This window comes from Anomaloglossus baeobatrachus, chromosome 3, assembly GCF_048569485.1.
Source record: "Anomaloglossus baeobatrachus isolate aAnoBae1 chromosome 3, aAnoBae1.hap1, whole genome shotgun sequence".
NCBI classification, from domain to species: Eukaryota; Metazoa; Chordata; class Amphibia; order Anura; family Aromobatidae; genus Anomaloglossus; species Anomaloglossus baeobatrachus.
Window position 1 is genome coordinate 419,967,919 of NC_134355.1, and position 22,610 is coordinate 419,990,528.

General features: G+C 42.8%; 1 protein-coding gene across 4 annotated transcripts in view; it reads right to left on the bottom strand.

Annotated features, from left to right (window-relative positions):
• The window catches only part of DLGAP2 (DLG associated protein 2), a 738,892-nt gene that overhangs the window by 24,463 nt on the left and 691,819 nt on the right, over positions 1–22,610 (bottom strand). For all 4 annotated transcript variants that reach the window (XM_075340329.1, XM_075340327.1, XM_075340330.1 and 1 more), the window contains one exon: positions 14,534–14,625. In XM_075340329.1, coding sequence (XP_075196444.1) covers positions 14,534–14,625 — 92 coding nt within the window. The remainder of the gene's footprint in view (positions 1–14,533; positions 14,626–22,610) is intronic.

Sequence of the window (22,610 nt, forward strand, 5' to 3'; positions counted from 1 at the left end):
CAGCCAGCCTCCCCAGACTTCCATGTATATTAATGCAGCCAGCCTCCACAGGCCTCCATGTATAATAATGCAGCCAGCCTCCCCAGGCCTCCATGTATAATAATGCAGCCAGCCTCCCCAGGTCTCCATGTATAATAATGCAGCCAACCTCCCCAGGCATCCATGTATAATAATGCAGCCAGCCTCCCCAGGCCTCCATGTATAATAATGCAGCCAGCCTCCCCAGGCCTCCTTGTATAATAATGCAGCCAGCCTCCCCAGGCCTCCATGTACGAGCAGCCAGCCTCCCCATGTTTCCATGTATAATAATGCAGCCAGCCTCCCCAGGCCTCCATGTATAATAATGCAGCTAGCCTCCCCAGGCCTCCATGTATAATAATGCAGCTAGCCTCCCCAGGCCTCCATGTATAATAATGCAGCCAGCTTCCCCAGGCCTCCATGTATAATAATGCAGCCAGCCTCCCCAGGCCTCCATGTATAATAATGCAGCCAGCCTCCCCAGGCCTCCTTGTATAATAATGCAGCCAGCCTCCCCAGACTTCCATGTATATTAATGCAGCCAGCCTCCACAGGCCTCCATGTATAATAATGCAGCCAGCCTCCCCAGGCCTCCATGTATAATAATGCAGCCAGCCTCCCCAGGCCTCCATGTATAATAATGCAGCCAGCCTCCCCAGGCCTCCATGTATAATGCAGCCCCCCAGGCCTCTGGCCACCGTGTACTCACTATTTATATTAAAAAAACAACAAGTACTCACCTCTCCTCCTTCCACCGCTGCTCTGTCCTCACCGCAGTAGCACAGGAGTGACGTCACCGTGCAGGGACAGGGAGAATGATGATGCATAGAGCGGCGCCAGCCGTCCTATGCTTTATCATTGCTGTGCGCGATGACTGGGCAGGGGGGCCCTGTGCTGCCGCCGCCACCTCTGACACCTGGCAGGGGGCTCCGTGTCAGCGGCGGCAGCGGGTCATATAGCGGCTGCGTGGTCTGAGACAGATCAGCGCAGCTCCTCTCTCACAGAAAGGAGCTGGCTGCTGATCTGCCACGCGATTACGGGCCCCTAACCTGCCGGGCCCGGTCGCAATGGCACCCCCTGCGACCGCGGTAGTTACGCCCTTGCACAGAGCGGTGACTGAGCCCAAACAGCCATCCCTGTGACTGAAACAAAAATGCTGCTGGAAAGATTAAAAGTTATTTCCTTACGGCAGAGAGGTTCAATGTGCAGGCGCCAGGCAGGGTTCAAATGCTATTAACTTGCAGATTAACCGCATATCTGCAGGTTGATAGCACTGTTACAGGTGACAGCTTCCCATTAACCCCTTTACCCCTGGGCAATTTATTCATTTTTGTGCTTTGCTCCCCTTTTTCTGAGAGCCGTAACTTTTTTATTTTTCCGTCAATCTTCACATATGATGGATTTTAATTTTGTGGGACAAATTGTAGTTTTGAAAGAAATTATTAGTTTTATCAGATGCGGTGAAATTGCAAAAAAAAAAATACATTGCACGAATGTTTTGGGGATATTTTATTCACAGTGGTCACTATGTATATCGTAAAACTAAAGTGTCAGTATTATGCCTCAGGTCGGTACGCGTTCATTGGTACCAAACATGTATACTTTTACTTTTAACTAAGGGGTTAAAAAAATTCAGAATTTTGACCAAAGTTTATCCAAAAAGATAGTAGTGCTTTTGGCGCCATTTTCTGCGACCCGTAGCCTTCTCATTTTTTGAGATCTGGGGCTCAATGATGGCTTATTTTTTTGTGTCTTGAGCTGACATTCTTAATTATTCCATTTTTGTGCAGATGCTACATTTTGATCGCCTGTTATTGCATTTTAAAAACTTGTTGCGGTGAGCAAAAAATGTAGTTTTTGTGTTTTTTGTGTTTGGATTTTTTTTCTCACCACACCATGTCTGGATAAGATTAATTGATTTTATATTTTGTTAGAGTGGGCATTTCTTAATGCGAGGAAACCAAATGTGTATATTTATTTTTTTTTTACTTTTATTTTCAATGGGGCAAATGGGGGGTAATTTGAATGTTTAGGTTTTTTTATGTTGTCATATTTTTGAAAACCTTTTTTTTTTTTTATTTTTTTAATTTATTTTTACTAGTTTCTCTAGGGGACTTTATGAATACACTTTCTGATCGTTTGTGCATTTCTCTTGATCAGAGCTGCACAGCTCTGATGAGCAAAAATTCACTGTTCCTTTAAGAGATTTTGCTTACAGGAAGTAAGTTATGATAGTGACAGGAGTCATCACGTGACCCGTCGCTACCTTGGCAACCATTGGCTCCCAGTGATCGTGACAGTGTGATCTAAGTGGCAAGCAGGTGCCGGTAGATCAAGGATCCACTCGCACCTGTTAACCCCACATGTCTGCTGTTCAAATCAGCAAACGTGCAGGGATCACTGCAGGCTCACCACAGCAGCCAGCGGTGATTACTGCGACACGACCGATTATGTACCAGTACGTAATCAGTCGTGAAGGGGTTAATAACTGGATTTCGATCGACATATGAAAATAATAATCATTATCACCTGTTTGGTATAATTGGTTACTCATAGACCTGACTATAATCCTACAAAATCTCTGACACGTGCAAGTTATTTAGAAGAACTACTGCTTTTTGAAGGCAAAGGGTGGTCACATGAAATATTGATTTGATTGAGATTTATTTTTTATTTATTCACTTTTCATTGCTAATTTATAAAAATAATCAATAATCAATTTTTTCTACACTTGTATAAAATGTTTGCACAGTACACTATGCATGTAGTTTTTTTTCCATTAATAATGAAGTTTTGACTAATGGCCTGAAAGATGCTAAATGTACTCTGACATTTAAGGCTCTTCAGCATCATTGATTCATGAACTGTCTTCTGTTTCTATCTATCGAGTGACATTATAATGTGAATGTTCCTTTAGACACCACGTTGTGTTACAAAGCTGGATTACATAGAGCAGAAAATAAGATAATTTAGTAGCCATGTAACTTTACATAAGAAAAAATCATGAATTAGTTTATTATAAATAAGAAACAATTTGGCAAATAGTCTCCAAGTTTTCATACCTGTTTGTCTACAACTCCTATGCATATCTATTAGAGATGGGTGAATTAATTAGATGCAAATTGACTAATGTCAAATTTAATTAAATTCACAGGTCATGATGAATTTGAAAAATTTGCAATTCAATTAGCGCAAAAAAAATTCCCAATGTCATTTACACACTTCTGAAGATTGCATCAGGCAGAGAAGAGGGCTCACATGGTCATAGGCACGGTCACGAAGGCTGCTCCTTAATGCACTGCAGCTGTCACATCTCATGGTATATCACAGCCAATTAGGAGGAACTACCAAAGCCACTATAAAAGCTGGAGCAGGGAATGGAACAGCCATTTAATGGTGTTATAAAATATGGAGAGGACCTCACAGAACAGAGCTCAGCATTAGAGATAAGAAGAGCAAGGTTCTAAAACATTAAATAACTACTCCAGATAGAGTGTGGTTTGCAACTGCCGCGCTGAAGATAGAATATATTAGTATTAGTCTGAATATTAGATTCAACTGACAGGAGAAGTGAGACATAAGAGAAATACCAACAGCACCAGACTCCGTGTGATTGATGAATGATATACTCTTGGATAGGTCTTTCATTTGTTCCAAACCATCAGCATGTGTATATTCCATTATAAACAATCTGTCTAACAAGCCCTTTCTACTATATAACTCATTACTATATGTATCAAAACGATAAGTGAGTTTTATGAGTCTTCTGCAATCCTTTCTGTGAAGGGGTTAATAGATGTTTTTTCTTTTATAAAGACAAAAGAAACTTCCCAACAATTCAGCTATTTTAATGCGTCTGTCTACCTCACAAAGTGGACATGTTACAAAAATAGTTTTTATTTTAGAACACATTTTTTGCTAGTTAAGTTTTATAACCATACACAGCTACACAAAGCAGTGACTTGTTACAGCTGCTGGCTTTTTTTACCTATCTAGAATTTATTGCTATAACCTTTTTGGATCAGGGCAAATGAATTTTGTTATATCAAAAGAAAAGTTGCAAAAAAAAATCTACAAACTGTATATACCTTTTTGCATAATTACGGATAAGCAATATTTTTACGGACATTGGAAAACTGTAATACATCATTATGATTATAAGGGATTCAGTCTACACTAATGATGGGTAGACTCGCAGATAACTGGGACCGGCAAGTCTAACTGGGTTAAAAAAAAACCCAGTTCTGACCCAGGATTGGTCCCAGATATCTGGCCAGACGCCGGTCCGCATATAAGTCTATGGGGACCAGAATCCAGCAATTAAAAAAAGTGGTAGAAGGGAGAGGGAGATAGGAGCCAGCGGGCTTTACTTATCGAGGCTCCAACGTGGCTGTACACTGCTTCCAGGCCTCTCATTCACTTTTGAGGCTGCTCATTACCTTCATTGCATATGCACTGCTTTCCCTGCCCACAGTAATCTGTAATTGGTTGCAGTCAGACGTCCCTCCACTCTGGGTGTCAGCATGTCAGCTAACTGCTTCCAATCACAGACACTAAGGGCATCTATCATGGTATAAACTAAATAAATAAATAAAATATTTGGCCTAGGATCCCCCCAAATTATGATACCCAGCACAGATAAAGCATATGGCTGCAGCCCCCAGCCATGCGCTTATCTTCTCTGTGTATCAAAATAAGAGGAACCACATGCGGCTTATTTTTCTTTTAAATTATTTAAATAAATAATTTAAAAAAACGGCGTGCGGTCCCCCCCAATTTTGATACCCAGCCATGATAAAGCTCAACAGCTGGGGTCTGGTATTATCAGGCTGGGGAGACTCATGGCTATTGGGCCCCTCCCAGCCTACAAATAGCAGCATACAGCTGCCCAGACTTGTCGCATTCATTAGATGCGACAATCCCAGCACTTTAACCAAGCTCTTCCAATTACCCTGGTGTTGTGCAATTGGGGTGATAAGGGGTTAATCACAGCTCACATCTGCCACTAAGCCTTAAGGCCCGGTCACACACAGAGATACATCTTTGGCAGATCTGTGGTTGCAGTGAAATTGTGGACAATCAGTGCCAGGTTTGTGGCTGTGTACAAATGGAACAATATGTCCATGATTTCACTGCAACCACAAATCTGCCAAAGATTTATCACTGTGTGTGACAGGGCCTTTAGATTAGTAATGGGAGGCATCTATGAGACCCCCACATTACTAATCTGTAAGTGACAAGAAATAAACACAAACACTGAAAAAATCCTTTACTTGAAATAAAAGACAAAAACACCCCCTTTCACCACTTTATTAACCCCCAAAACACCCCTTTTAGTAATGGGAGTCTCATGGACGCCTCCCATTACTAATCTAGGGCTTAGTGGCAGTGATTAACCCCTTATTACCCCGATTGCCATCACACCAGGGCAATTGGGAAGAGCAGGGTAAAGTGCTAGGATTGTCGCATCTAATGGATGTGGCAATCTTGGGTGGCTGCAGGCTGCTATTTTTAAGCTGGGGGGGCTCAATAACCAAGAGTCTTTCCAGCTTGAGAATACAAGCCCGCAGCTGTCGGGCTTTATCATGGCTGGATATCAAAATTGGGTGGGACCGCATGCCATTTTTTTAAATTATTTATTTAAATGATTAAAAAAAAAAAAAAAAAAGCTGCATGCGGTTCCTCATATTTTGATACACAGCCAAGATAAGCGCAAGGCTGGGAGCTGCAGCATGTAGCCATATGCTTTATCTGTGCTGGATATCATAATATTTGGGGGGCCCTAGACCATTTCTTTTATTTATTTTTTCTGTATGATATATACACGCAGACCAAGTCTGTGATTGGAAGCGTCAGACACGCTGTCACTCAGCGTGGGAGCACGTTTGACTGCAACCAGTCACAGACATTGGTGTGCGGAGAAAGCAGTGCATATGCAATGAACGTAATGAGTGACACCAGAAGTGAATGAGTGGCCGCGGGAGCAGTCACAGCCGCGCCGGAGACTCGGTAAGTATAGCACACATGCTTTATTATTTATTTCTTTATTTTTACTTTATTTTTTTTGTATTACCCAATTGCCGGATCCGGATCAGTTCCTGGTATTCCCTGAGAATTCCGGGGCTGGCACTTGGGTACATTTGATCATGCGCGGGTCCGGACTTTTACAGTCCAGGTCTGCCCATCACTATCTATAGCCCTTAATTCTGATATGGAGACCTTAAGAATAGAAAACAACTGACAAAGATGATAGGACACAGTCTCATAAAATCTTGAAAGAGAAAACACTGGTTTCTCGCTACGCTATCGCCAAGGCAAACCGGAATGATTAAATCCAAGTCTTTATTGCATTTGCTAGGAACAGGTCAACGCATTTCAGGGGTCGAAGCCCCCTTCCTCAAAACAGTATAGCAGTGACAAGGATAGCAGTGACACTGTTATACTGTCCTGAGAAAGGGGGCTGGGACCCCTGAAATGCGTTGACCTGTACCTAGCAAATGCAATAAAGACTTGGATTTAATCATTTCGGTTTGCCTTGGTGATAGCGCAGCGAGAAACCCGTGTTTCATCTTTCAAGATATTATGCAATTTCTTCGTGGCTGCAGCTTTTCTCCACCTAGTAAAGTCCAGAACTTGTGTACATTGTTTATAAAGTACATGGGCAGCCAGATTTGATGTGCACTACTGGCTTACCACTAGCCTAAACATGTGAATTCTCAGCTGGCTTCTGTGCTAAACATTTCAGTCGTACTTGTGGATGTACAGAGAGTGACAGGATGGTCTACCTAATCATGAAATACTAAGAGGGGTAATTTTTAGATTGTGTCTTAATTCATAAAAGCATGAAAAGTTTGTCACTGCGTTGTGTTATTAAATGGGCTCGTGGTTACCACTGATTAGTATTCATTTAAATGCTGAGGTCACTTGGACATTACTAAGGCTGTGTTAGGAGCTGGAAAAGGGTTCCTTACAGTCCTAGGTGACCTCAGAATGTTATACACGTTGCTTCCAGGCATTTGGAGGTCTTGCAGTATTGCAATTTGAATTTCAAAACATTTGCTTATCTCTAAAGGGGGCTTTACACGCTACGATATCGTTAATGTTTGGTCGCCGGGGTCAAGTTGTTAGTGACGCACATCCGGCGTCATTAACGATATCGTAGCGTGTGACACTGACCAGCGACCTTAAGCGACCTCAAAAATGGTGAAAATCGTTCACCATGGAGAGGTCGTCCCAAACTCAAAAATTGTTAAGGGTTGTTTATCCAGGTGGTTCATCGCTCATGCGGCAGCACACATCGCTATGTGTGACACCGCAGGAGCGAGGAACGTCTCCTTACCTGCCGCCGGCCACAATGAGGAAGGAAGGAGGTGGGCGGGATGTTACGTCCTGCTCATCTCCGCCCCTCCGCTTTGATTGGCCAGCCGCTTAGTGACGTTGCGGTGACGTCGCTGTGATGCCGAACGTCCCTCCCCCTTGAAGGAGGGATTGTTCGGCAGTCACAGCGACGACGCCGACCAGGTAAGTATGTGTGACGCTGCCGTAGCGATAATGTTCGCTATGGCAGCGATCACAAAAAATCTCATGCACGACGGGGGCGGATACTTACACGCTCGCTATCGCTACAAATTGCTAGCGATATCGCTACCGTGTAAAGACCGCTTAATACCTATGTGTCTCCATACTTACAAAATACCAATAAACCGTGAGTTTCGTATTCCTTTCCATCTTTACCCTACTTTTGCAAACACAGGCCATAAGGAAGGTATAACTATAAGATTAAACATATTTGCAGTTTGTAATTATAGAGACATCCAAAACACAAGGTTTTTAATAAATCAAAAACATTTTTAAAGCACATTTGCTTGTTTTTTTAAATTTTGATGCATTATAGAAATTAAAATGTAATCATAGCCACTGATCTAGCAGAAATGCTATTAAGTTACACCGTGCTCCTGGTATGTGTAATCATCTTTATTGCTATTAGAAATAGAAACCGTATCGCAAACCTCCTAAGGTGGCCCAGATTCCAAAAAATAACACTGATAGAACCAATCACCAGGCACCAAACCAGAGCTGAGGTAATAGACGGTGCCATAGGAGAATTGTGTTTTTCACTGAGTATTGTAAAAACTGAACTATCAGTCCTGTAAGCATAAATTAAGATCATCATCATGATCTCTGCTGTCTCACTATCAACAACGGTTCATTATACTCCAACAGAAAAATATAGCAATTTGGGATTTACAAGACCAGCAATAGCAGTAAAGATTATTGTTTTTTTATAATATTCAAAAGACAAAAAATCCACAGCACTCACCATGACATAAAGTGGAATAACTGATTGCATAAGCAGTACAAGAATGCAATCAAACAATCATACGGCTGTTTCATGTATTTCCTTTCAGGAAGCCCTGATGAGGCATTTTAGCAGGCGAAACGGCCATAAGCTTGTTTGACCACATTCTTATACTGCTTATGCAATAAATCATTTCACTTTACATTGTGGTGAGTGCTGTGGATTTTCTGTCTTTGGAATACTTCAAATGAGGACTGTGTCTCTTACCATTGAACATTACCTATGGACGGAGCAACTGATCCAGGTGCACATGAGCTACCAGGAACAGCATTGTTACAGGACAGAGCAGTGCGAGTCCTCTCTCTGGGTGTTGCAATAATTTATATGAAGAATTATATTCTAAGAGTTAAAAAATGTTTATGTAAATTCAAATAAAAAACAAACAACTTTAAACTTAAATCATATATACAGTTCTTGAATATTTTTTAAACATTTTATTTTATAAATTGATGTGTGGATTAATTATCAATGCAAAATGTAAAGGACAGACTTGTTGTTCTCTTTCCTAGTGGATCCAGTTTTGGCTAACAACACTACACCCTAAAAAGCACATCCAACTACATAAAAAACTACATCTGTAAATAAATAAATGAAATAATTTAATGAAATTGATTAACCCCTTCACGACCGTCCAATTTTGCACTTTCCGTTTTGTTTTTTTTACACCATTCTTCCCCACGCACACAACCATGGGCAAGTGGCAGCGTATGACACGGATGTCATGTGCTATGCCGCTTACACGCTGGTCAGTTTCTGGCATACCAGCATCACAGGAGGATGCCTGGGGGAGCGCAGGGTAGGTGAATACAATTGCGTATTTTTTTTACTGTGTGTGGTGTACTGGAGGGCTATATACAAGGATGAGGGATACATACCAGGATGAGGGGGCTATATACCAGGATGGGGACTATATAGTATGATGGGGCTAAATACCAGAATGAGGGTGCCATATAGCATGATGGGGCTATATAGTATGATGGGGGCTATATACCTGGATGAGGGCGCTATGTAGCATGATCGGGGCTATATACCAGAATGAGGGGGCTAAATACCAGGATGGAGAGCTATATACCAGGATGGAGAGCTATATACCAGAATGGAGAGCTATATACCAGGATGAGGGGGCTGTATACCATTATGGAGAGCTATAAACCAGGATGGAGGGCTATATACCAGGATGAGGGGGCTATATAGCATGATGGGGACTATATATCAGAATGGAAAACTATATACCAGGATGAGGGGGCTATACAACATTATGGGGGATATATACCAGGATGGAGAGCTATATTCTAGGATGAGTGCGCTATATACCAAAATATGGTGGCTATATATCAGGATGGGGCTATATACCAGGGTGGAGGGCTATATAGAAGAAGGAGGGGGCTATATACCAAGGAGGGGGCTATATACCAGGATGGAGAGCTATAAACCAGGATGGAGGGCTATATATTAGGATGAAAGGGCTATATACCAGAATGAGGGGGCTATATACCAGGATAGAGAGCTATATACCAGGATGAGGGGGCTATATACCAGGATGAGGGGGCTATGTAGCATGATGGGGAGCTATATAGCATGATGGGGGCAATATACGAGAATGAGGGGGCTATATACCAGGATGAGGTGGCTATATAGCATTATGGGGCTATATACCAGATGGAGGGGGCTATATATCAGAATGGGGGCCATATAACTATAGCATGTTAGGGGCTATATACGAGGATGGAGGGCTAAATACAAGGATGGAGGGCTATATACCAGGATGAGGGGGCTATATAGCATGATGGGGACTGTATACCAGGATGAGAAAGCTATATACCAAGATGAGGGGGCTATATAAAGGATGAGATGGCTATATACCAGGATAAGGGGGCTATATAGCATGATGGGGCTATATACCAGGATGAGAAGGCTATATACCAGGATGTGGGGGCTATATACCAGGATGAGGGGGCTATATAGCATGATGGGGGCTATATACCAGGATGTAGAACTGTATACCAGGATGAGAGGGCTATATACCAGGATGGAGAACTGTATACCAGGATGAGAGGCTATATACCAGGATAAGAGGGCTATATAGCATGATGGGGGCTATATACCAGGATGAGGGGGCTATATACCAGGATGAGGGGGCTATATACCAGGATGAGGTGGCTATATAGCATTATGGGGGCTATACACCAGATAAGGGGGGCTATATATCAGGATTGGGGCTATATATCAGTTTGGAGAGCTATATACCAGGATGGAGGACTATATACCAGGATGAGAGGGCTATATACCAGAATGAGGGGGCTATATACCAGGATGGAGGGTTATATACCCAGTTGAGGGGGCTATATACCAGGATGGGGAACATATTTACCAGGATGTGGCCCAGGATGGGGGACATTAGTACAGGATAAGGGATATTACTACATAATGAAGGTGGGGGCAACTTGTATGTCTTTTTATAGGATTTAGAATGCTACAATGGCCCATACATCTGATGAACATATGAGAAGTGAGGCCTAGGCTCAAACTCTGCATCAGGGCCCATCAGACACTAGTTATGCCACTGCATATACATGACACAAAGCTTGAAGCCTGACTGATTTACTAAATTGAAACATGAAATTCTCTCATATTACAATCTAGAGGGGGATTAAAAAAAAAGGACGGTGCAAAATGATAGTCTTGGTATTCCTAATCAAGAGAACATGGCACAAATTACCATGAAAAGACACAATCCAAGTATTATCTATACACAACAACATAAAGTATAACTAGCACAATTACAGTCATATGAAAAAGTTTGGGCACCCCTATTAATGTTAACCTTTTTTCTTTATAACAATTTGGGTTTTTGCAACAGCTATTTCAGTTTCATATATCTAATAACTGATGGACTCCGTAATATTTCTGGATTGAAATGAGGTTTATTGCACAAACAGAAAATGTGCAATCCGCATTTAAACAAAATTTGACTGGTGCAAAAGTATGGGCACCCTTATCACTTTCTTGATTTGAACACTCCTAACTACTTTTTACTGACTTACTAAAGCACTAAATTGGTTTTGTAACCTCATTGAGCTTTGAACTTCATAGGCAGGTGTATCCAATCATGAGAAAAGGTGTTTAAGGTGGCCACTTTCAAGTTGTTCTCCTATTTGAATCTCGTATGAAGAGTGGCATCATGGGCTCCTCAAAACAACTCTCAAATGATCTGAAAACAGAGATTATTCAACATAATTGTTCAGGGGAAGGATACAAAAAATTGTCTCAGAGATTTAAACTGTCAGTTTCCACTGTGAGGAACATAGTAAGGAAATGGAAGAACACAAGTACAGTTCTTGTTAAGCCCAGAAGTGGCAGACCAAGAAAAATATCAGAAAGGCAGAGAAGAATGGTGAGAACAGTCAAGGACAATCCACAGACCGCCTCCAGAGACTTGCAGCTTCATCTTGCTGCAGATGGTGTCAATGTGCATCGGTCAACAAGACAGCGCACGTTGCACAAGGAGAAGATGTATGGGAGAGTGATGCGAAAGAAGCTATTTCTGCAAGCACGCCACAAACAGAGTCACCTGAGGTATGCAAAAGCACATTTCGACAAGCCAGTTACATTTTGGAAGAAGGTCCTGTGGACTGATGAAACAAAGATTGAGTTGTTTGGTCATACAAAAAGGCGTTATGCATGGAGGCAAAAAAACACAGCATTCCAAGAAAAGCACTTGCTACCCACAGTAAAATTTGGTGGAGGTTCCATTATGCTTTGGGGCTGTGTGGACAATGCCGGCACCGGGAATCTTGTTAAAGTTGAGAGTCGCATGGATTCAACTCAGTATCAGCAGATTCTTGACAATAATGTGCAAGAATCAGTGACGAAGTTGAAGTTATGCAGGGGATGGATATTTCAACAAGACAATGATCCAAAACATTGCTCCAAATCTACTCAGGCATTTATGGAGAGGAACAATTACAATGTTCTGGAATGGCCATCCCAGTCCCCAGACCTGCATATCATTGAAAATCTGTGGGATGATTTGAAGCGTGCTGTCCATGCTCGGCGACCATCAAACTTAACTCCCCGAGATACCCTCCATGATGTCGGGCTGTGTGCGGTGATGTCGGGCTGTGTGCGGGGATGTCGGGCTGTGTGCGGGAATGTCAGGCTGTGTGCAGGGATGTCGGGCTGTGTGCGGGGATGTCGGACTGTGTGCGGGGATGTCGGGCTGTGTGCGGGGATGTCGGGCTGTGTGCGGGGATGTCGGGCTGTGTGCGGGGATGTCGGGCTGTGTGCCGGGATGTCGGGCTGTGTGCGGGGATGTCGGGTTGTGTGCGGGGATGATGGGTGCTCTCTCTCTCGGCCCAAAGAAAACTTAACGCAATGCGTTATTTCACTGGAATCCGTGGCCTATATTATCACACTTTTTGCAAGGCATCCGTCACATGCGTTACACAACGCAATGTGACGGATGCCGTTCAACGCAAGTGTGAAACTAGCCTAAAAGCTACAGGAAGCCACTAGAGGCTGTTATTTTTGCAAAAGGAAGATCTAGAAAATATTAATGTCACTTTTATGTTAAGGTGCCCATACTTTTGCACCGGTCAAATTTTGTTTAAATACGGATTGCACATTTTCTGTTAGTACAATAAACTTCATTTCAATCCAGAAATATTACTCATTCCATCAGTTATTAGATATATGAAACTGAAATAGCTGCTTCAAAAACCCAAATTGTTATAAAGAAAAAAGGTTAACATTAAAAGGGGTGCCCAAACTTTTTCATATGACTGTACTTTGGTCATAGTGAATGCTAAAAATCTTATCTTCCTAACAAATCATCAGTCAAATCCACAGACTTGCAAATATTTGTCCCATTAATATTGCTATGTAAAGGAAAATTTAAAGCAACTGAATTCTCTAGGGAAAAAAATCAGGCAGTTTTGAAGCATTTGTTTTTGCTGAGCATTTTTTTTTTATAAATGAAAAAAACTTGCCATGTGTGGGCTGAAAGCCAGTAGGAAATTATGAAACAAAGTATTTTTCAATAATGTAGCATACGTTTGGTATGGCATTTTTTTCTTTTATATTTTTTTAAATGAATAATAAAAAAAATCAACACCTGCTATTGGCCGTGTATGGTATTGTAGCTTAGCCCCATTCAATACCGGACAGCAAAAGAACTGACCCTTTTTCTAATCTCAGAAATTACTTTTGAATTTGAGTCATGTAATAGTCTAAAGTACAAGCAGACATTTTCTTGTTTTTTATTTGGGAGCGAACACAGCAACTCTCCAAGTAAAAGGGTGCTTTACACGCTGCCACATCGCTAACAATATATCGTTGGGGTCACGTCGTTAGTGACGCACTTTCGGCGCCGTTAGCGACATCGCTGCGTGTGACACCAATGAGTGACGATCAACGAGCGCGAAAACGTGAATAATCGTTGCTCGTTGACACGTCGTTAATTTCCTTAATATCGTTGCTGCTGAAGGTACGATGTTGTTTGTCGTTCCTGCGGCAGCACACATCGCTATGTGTGACAACACAGGAACGAAGAACATCTCCTTACCTGCGTCCACCGGCAATGAGGAAGGAAGAAGGTGAGCGGCATGTTCCGGCCGCTCATCTCCGCCCCTCCTCTGCTATTGGACGGCTGCCATGGGACGTCACTGTGACGCCGCACGAACTGCCCCCCTTAGAAAGGAGGCGGTTTGCCGGCCAGAGCGACGTCGCAGGGAAGGTAAGTATGTGTGACGGGTGTTAGCGATGTTGTGCGTCGCGGGCAGCGATTTTGCCTGTGTCGCACAACCGACGGGGGCGGGTACGCTCGCTAGCAATATCGGTACCGATATCGCAGCGTGTAAAGTACCCTTAAGTGTCACTTCGACACAACCTAATGTGTCTTTCATTATATGATTGAAGATCATAGTTATAGTTACACCACAACCTTCTGTGTTTTATAAATTTAAGCCATTTTCATTTACTTGAGAGTTGGAATGCAGCATAAGCATGAAACCTATTATATAAAAAGTAGCGTGTTAAAATCTAAAATCTTCATTTAAACGCATATAAATTTACCATTGATCACAATCATGACATGACAAAATATTTATGTATATCCCTCATCATTAAACAATATAAAATATTGTAATGTTCACTTACCAAATTTTGCTGGCAAAGCCAATAAAACTGTTGAAATTTTTGGGACATGAGCAACTGTGCACTTCCTACTGCACTTCGGATTTTACCTAGATCTGAACATTGAAAAAAAATGTATTAATTGCATATTAACACTATAGGACAAACCAACAATAAAAGGCAGCAGCAAAAAAAACAAAGGGAAAAAATAAAAATAAAATAAAATATTAACAGTTACACATATACTGCCACGGAGGAGGCTGGTGGAGCCATGGAGGAGGCTGGTGGAGCCATTAAGGAGGCTGGTGGAGCCACAGAGGAGGCTGGTAGAGCTATGAAGGGGCAGGTGGAGCAATGGAGGAGGTTGGTGGAGCCATGGAGGAGGATGGTGGAGCCATGGAGAGACTGGTAGAGCCATGGAGGAGGCTGGTTGAGTCATGGAGGAGGTTATCCCTGTATCCTGCCCCAAACAGCAGGAAAGGTGCAGACAGGGGAGGAGCTGAGAAAACTCTGTGTTCATGAGAGGTGGAGCCTAAACACTGATGACTGCTGGGGCCCAGGAGATCATGCTGGATGTACTAAGCAGCGTGGTGGGTACCTAACTGGCTCCTCCTTTCAGCTCCACAGTCCTCCCCTCAGGTGCTATATAATGATTTTTTTAAACAGGGAGCATGTGGCGGCTGGTGCAGCCATGGAAGAGCTGGTGGAGCCATGGAGGAGCTGGTCGAGCCACGGAGGGGGCTGGTGGAGCCATTTTTGAATGGTACTATTCATTTTATAATGTAATTCTTGGTGTGGCAAAGTAGCAAAAAAATACAATTCCGTAGTAGTTTTTTATTTATACCCTTCATTTTAACGTAAAATGACCTTGCAATATGAGTCTCCAGGTCAGTAGCATCACACATATACCAAACATGTACAGTTTTGTATTTGTTTTAAGTGGTGAAAAAAAAGATTAGCACTTTCCAAGAGCCGTAATGGGGTTTTTTTGCGTTCTGAGCGTATATTTTTGTTGTTTTAATTGTGGGGTAGATACAATGTTTTAATCACCCCGTATTACATTTTTTTGTGTTGTGGAGGTCGAATAAACACAATTCTGGCGTTTTGAGTTTTCCTATTTATGCCATTTACTGATTGGGTTATTTTATATTTTGATAGAGTAGACTTTATGCAGTGATAACAAATATGTACTTTTTAACGGGGAAGAGGAGACTTTAATTTGCTCATCATCTGATCGTTTGTACTATACATAGCAGTGCTACGGCACTGTGATGTACATATGGCAAAAATTACAGTCTCCTACGCAAGCTAGGGGCTGTCTTTCACAGGAGTACTGTCATGACAGACACAGGATTCTTCTGTAGACCTGCATCTATCATGGCAACCCATTGGCACCCCGCAATCACATCACGAGTGCACTGATGGGCGCATAGAATGAGGCTCCGCCCCTGATGGTGCACATTAAAAGCCGCTCTCAAAGACAGACAGTAGTATTTAACAAGTTAAGAGCCGAGGGAAGATCTCCTCTGCTGCAGTTAGAGGCAGATGATGGCTGAATACTACAGCCATTATCGGCTAGGAAAGTTGAGGGTTCGGTTTGTGAGCCTGTATCAATGTCAGTTATACAGCATATGATGTACTCTGTATGTCTTATGTCATTAAGGGGTTAAAGGGTGGGGCATGACTCATGAGACAGTACAGCCCATAAGGATGTTTAATTTAATATGAACCGGTTCTTCTGATTAATGCTAGCCAAAGCACAGACAGTATGAATCACAGTTCAGCTGCCCGATTGCAGCCGGGTATATTGTTCCCTGAAACACTTTTACATTTCAGAGAAAATATATACTAAAAATGTGGTTGGGGCAGAGACCATAGATACAAGATTAGCCCAGCACTGCTCCAGGCCGGTTCTTCCCAGCTGTGCTCTTTGTGAGTGCAGGTCTCTTTCATGTGTGTACAAAGAGATAAATCTGTCAACCACCTCCTAGGAGTGCTGGGCAGAAGCGTCTGGGAACAGCCCTGGGATAATCTCATCTTTGGCAATGGTTCCCACATCTTTAGTGTATATTTTCTCTGAAACGCTCCATTTCAGAGAAAAATATACACCTGGCTGCAGTTGTGCAGGCCGGCGGTTATTCATGCTGCCAGTGACTTGGGCAGTATGAATCAGGTGACAAGTTCCCCTTTTCAGTTAGGTAAAGACAGTGTGGTTGGTGGCACAATTTCATTTTTTGCCTCAAGCAGCAGATAAGCTAGATTTAACCCTAAATGAGACTTCTGCATACTGAAGCATCCTGGCACAGAATTACTTTCCTCTGCCTCCTTCACATATTTGTGTTTTAGGTACATGTAAAAGTTTGTTTAAAAGAACTGAGAGTCCTCAGTGGTTGATACCTTTTAATGGCTAACTGAAAAGATGGTAATAATAGCAAGCTTTCGAGACTACTCAGGTCTCTTCATCAGGCATGGAATAAGGCGGGCTTTGCACACTACGACATCCAAGTGCGATGTCGGTGGGGTCAAATTGAAAATGATGCACATCCGGCATCACATGCGACATCGTAATGTGTAAAGCCTAGATGATACGATTAACGAGCGCAAAATCGTCGTAATCGTATCATCGGTGCAGCATCGGCGTAATCCATAATTACGCTGACGCGACGGTCCAATGTTGTTCCTCGCTCCTGCGGCAGCACACATCGCTGTGTGTGAAGTCGCAGGAGCGAGGAACATCTTCTACCGGCGTCACCGCGGCTCCCGTAGGATATGCGGAAGGAAGGAGGTGGGCGGGATGTTTACATCCTGCTCATCTCCGCCCCTCTGCCGCTATTGGCCGCCTGCCGTGTGACGTCGCTATGACGCCGCACGTCCCGCCCCCTTAGGAAGAAGGCGGGTCGCCGGCCAGTGCGACGGTCGCAGGGCAGGTGAGTGCATATGAAGCTGGCCCCGTACCTGCGACGGGGGAGGGGACTATCGCGTGCGACATCGCAGCATCGGCTTGCGATGTCGCAACATGCAAAGCCGCCCTAACACATAGTTACATAGTTACATAGTTACATAGTTACTTAGGTTGAAAAAAGACCTAGGTCCATCTAGTTCAACCTTCCTCCACCAGTTCTACATTTAGTCACTAAGTCATTTATAACCAACAATGTTTTGTGTACTGAGGAAATCATCCAGCCCTTTTTTAAAAGCTGTTATAGTATCTGCCATTACTACCTCTTGTGGTAGGGCATTCCACAGTCTGACTGCTCTAACTGTAAAGAACCCTTTCCTATTTAGGTGTCGGAATCGCTTTTCTTCCACTCGCAGTGAGTGCCCCCTGGTCCTTAGTACTGTCTTTGGAAGAAATAAGTCATGTGCCAGTCCTTTATATTGACCACACATGTATTTATACATATAAATGAGATCTCCTCTGAGACGTCTTTTTTCTAAGCTAAACATATCTAACTTTTTTAACCTGTCATCATATGGGAGGCCTTCCATTCCTTGTAATAGTCTAGTTGCCCGCCTTTGAACTGACTCTAACTTCTGAATGTCCTTTTTAAAATGTGGAGCCCAAAACTGGATCCCGTATTCCAGATGTGGCCTTACAAGTGATTTATAGAGGGGTAACAATACGTTGGGATCACGGGATCTAATCTCTCTTTTTATACACCCTAAAATCTTGTTTGCTTTAGCAGCTGCTGCTTGACATTGAGTGCTGCTGCTCAGCTTATTTGTAATGAGAATACCCAAGTCCTTCTCCTGTTCTGTAGTCCCGAGTTTGCTTCCATTTAATGTATACGCAGCTATAGGATTACTCCGTCCTAGGTGCATTACTTTACATTTGTCAACATTAAATCTCATTTGCCAAGTATCTGCCCATTCTGACATCTTATCCAGATCTTTTTGTAATATTGTACTATCCAGGTCAGTTTTTAATATCCTACATAGTTTGGTGACATCGGCAAAGACTGAGACTGTACTATCAATCCCATCCACAAGGTCATTAATAAAGAGAGTAAAAAGAATCGGTCCAAGCACAGATCCCTGCGGCACCAGAGTCTGACTCTTCAGATTTTGTGTTATACCATGCCTGATGAAGAGACCTGTGTAGTCTCGAAAGCTTGCTATTATTACCATCTTTTCAGTTAGCCATTAAAAGGTATCAACCACTGAGGACTCTCAGTTCTTTTAAACAAACTTTTTTTTATCTCTACAGGCTAACACAGTACAAAGATATATTTTACCTATATCAAATTAGGTACATGTGGCATCCATTTTTTTTCATAGATAGCACATATACCAATTATAATCAATGGTGTTCTTCACATGTCTGTTTTTTTCCAGCAGCACAGATGACAATAGCCAATACAAGTCTGTAGTATCTGTGTACAGTATGTACTTGTTTAACGTGTTTAACATTGCAAAGTATGGGAGAAGCTTTAAAATTTCTTTATTACTTCAGTCATACTGGATAAACATGGCGGGCACACTAATAACGTTAACAGTTTTTCATATACGTGTTTTATACGCACGTGTACAGTCCCTGACAGAAGTTCTGTCGCTTATCCATGTTATGTAAATAAAAGCTTATAACCTGACTTTACATTCATCCATTGGTTTCATAAATTAGTCTTTTGAAAGCTGAAACCCTCCCAAATTTGGTTTAGGTTATGAAAATAAAGTTGCTGCAAAGCTGAAATATTGATCATTTAATGAACACAGGTCAGATTTTGGCAAGACAAAAGTTTTGTCGCCTTGTCATATAATGCACCCAATCCTAGTTTACACCCACACCTGTGCTCACTAAATGATCGGTTAATTAGTGGGTGTATAAAAAGAAACCCAGCACCCCAGACCTTCACTTGAACGGCAACTTGACCTCTGACAACATGCCAAAAATCCACCCTGCGAGCAAAGCCTTGATTATCAAGAGGCAGAAGAACAGATCCACTGCAGAGGTGGCTGGCATCTTTAATGTGTCTCAGCGCCAAGTACAAAGAATTAAAAAAGATTTGAAGAGACTGGAGATGTTTTTGACAAGCCCAGGTCTGGCAGACCCTGCAAGACAACTGCTCAGGAGGAACGTTTGTTGGTTAGAAAATCCAAAGCCAGCCGCTCTTCTACTGCTGCAGAGCTCCAAAAGGCCTGGTCACCTCAAGTCCCTGTGTCAACTAGAACAGTTTGTAGGATTCTGTCTCGAAATGCCCTCTGGTCGAATCAGTGCCCAGAAGCCAGCACTAAACAAAAGGCAATTAAAAAAACATGTGGCATTTGCCACATCCTGCTAAAGAGATGGACACTGGAAAAATGGTAGAAGGTGGATTCCTCTGATGAATCTTCAGTTGAATTACACCACAGCCGCCACAAATACTGCAGGAGACCTACTGGAGTCCGTATGGATCCAGAAAACAGTTAAGTTTGGTGGTGGAAAGATGATGGCCTGGGGTTACATTCAATATGGGGGGTGTGCAAAACATTCCAAGGTGGAAGGCAATATCAATAGCCTAAAATATCAAGAAGTATTAGCTACCTCTTACATTCCAAATCATAAAAGGGGTCAAATTCTGCTGCAGGATGGTGCTCCATCTCATACATCTGTCTCTACAACAAAGTTCCTTTTGGCAAAGAAGATCAAGGTGCTCAAGGACTGGCCAGCCCAGTCACCAGACATGAACATCATTGAGTATGTTTGGGGTAGGATCAAAGAGGAAGCTTGGAAGACAAAACCAAAGAATCTAGATGAACTCTGGGAGGCATGTAAGACTGCGTTCTTTGCTATTCCTGATGACTTCATCAATATATTGTATGAATCATTGTTGAACCGCATGGATGCAGTCCTTCAAGCTCATGGAAGTCACACAAAATATTAAATATGGCTCTAATAGCACCCCAACTTCATTCACCAATGTTATGCAACATATCTTTGTATTAGAAGATAACTATTTGTTTGAATTTCACATTACTTTCTGTAGGCGACAAAACGTTTGTCTTGCCAAACTCTGACCTTTCTGTTTTCAGTAAATGATCAATATTTCAGCTTTGCAGCAACTTTCTTTTCATAGCCTAAACAAAATTTGGGAGAGTTTCAGCTTTCAAAAGAGTAATTTATGAAACCAATGGATGAATTTAAAGTCAGGTTATAAGCTTTTATTTACATAACGTGGATAAGCGACAGAACTTCTGTCAGGGACTGTACTTTACACAGCAAGTTGTGTTGACTCCTTCCCCATCTTCTGCTCTCCTGTGCTCTTCATCTACAAATATGAAACACGGGTGGGGGAACCAAATCCCTCTATGAATAAACATCCTTCATTACCTCCTGCTCTTTATTACTTTGTGAGGGTGAGTTAGGTGCCTGAGTGCTGACATCTTCCTTGAAGAGAGTGGGTACCTTCCCAGTATCCGCATACCATAAATGCAGGTTTTGGGCAGGTACAAGTGCGTTCCTTTGGCAGGACTACTGGAACTTGCCTTTTCTACTTGTCGGCACTACCTGGTCATACTACACAGCCATGACTCTCCCCTCTTGACAGTGACCTGTTGTGGAGTAGATGTTAATGTAACTCTGCACAGTCCTGCTCTCAGAGCCTGTGAGTGGTATGGACACACTCTACATGACTGCACTGAAAATCAGAGGGAATAACCGACAAGGGAAGGAATAGCAAACTGATGCAATTAAGGGGTTATTTCCATTATAGCAAAATATTGCTTATTTAAAGTAGAGAATAACGTGTGGATTACTGTGGGTCTGACTATTGTGACCCCTAGCGATCCCAGGAATAAGGCTTTCCTGCAATCTTCCCTCCATCCATTGTCTGCTGGACTGCCCAAAATAGCCAAGAACACCGTTCCACTAGTTGTTGCAGACCCTAAAGCCTGCTTTACACGTTGCAATTAGTTGTACAATCGCATTTGCGATGTGACACGCCCAGGTTGCATACGGGATCTTATGAGATTGCACGTAGGTCGTTCATTTGCTGTCACACGAGCGTTAGTAGTCTATGTTAAATTGATCAATTTTGTGTGCGATCCTTTAGATCATGTGTTCTGTGACGTATGCATCGGGCACCTTTTTTTTTTTATTTATTGACTTGCCAAGCGTGTGTAATGTGTAGGGATGCGTTTTTACTATGTCATCTGCCATTCAGCTCTGCTACATGGCCGCTGACAGCAGACACAGACAGCCATGTAGCAGAGCTGAATGGCAGATGACAGCAGACACAGACAGAGCCGCACTGTCAGAATGAACTCGGGTGAACCTCACCCGACTTCATGGTCATGCTGCGGCTCTGTCTGTGTCGCGCCCTGATTAGCGGTCACCTGTGAAGGGCTCACCGGTGACCGCTAAACTCCTGAGTAACTGAATTGAGCAGCCCTCTCTCATATACTCACCGATCCCCGATCCCCGGCGCTGCACGGCATTCACACTGCTCCGGCGGCTTTTACTATTTTGAAAAAGCCGGCCGCCCATGAAACAATCTCGTATTCTCTGCTTTCCCCGCCCACCGGCGCCTATGATTGGTTACAGTGAGACACGCCCCCACGCTGAGTGACAGGTGTCACACTGCACCCAATCACAGCAGCCGGTGGGCGTGTCTATACTGTGAAGTGAAATAAATAATTAAATAATTTAAAAAAATGGCGTGCGATCCCCCCCAATTTTAAAACCAGCCAGATAAAGCCATACGGCTGAGGGCTGGTATTCTCAGGATGGGGAGCTCCACATTATGGGGAGCCCCCCAGCCTAACAATATCAGCCAACAGCCGCCCAGAATTGCCGCATACATTAGATGCGACAGTTCTGGGACTGTACCCAGCTCTTCCCGATTTGCCCTGGTGCGTTGGCAAATCGGGGTAATAAGGAGTTATTGGCAGCCCATAGCTGCCAATAAGTCCTAGATTAATCATGTCAGGCATCTATGAGATACCTTCCATGATTAATCTGTAAATTACAGTAAATAAACACACACACCCGAAAAAATCCTTTATTAGAAATAAAAAACACAAACATATACCCTGGTTAACCACTTTAATCAGGCCAAAAAAGCCCTCCATGTCCGGCGTAATCCAGGATGCTCCAGCGTCGCTTCCAGCGCTGCTGCATGGAGGT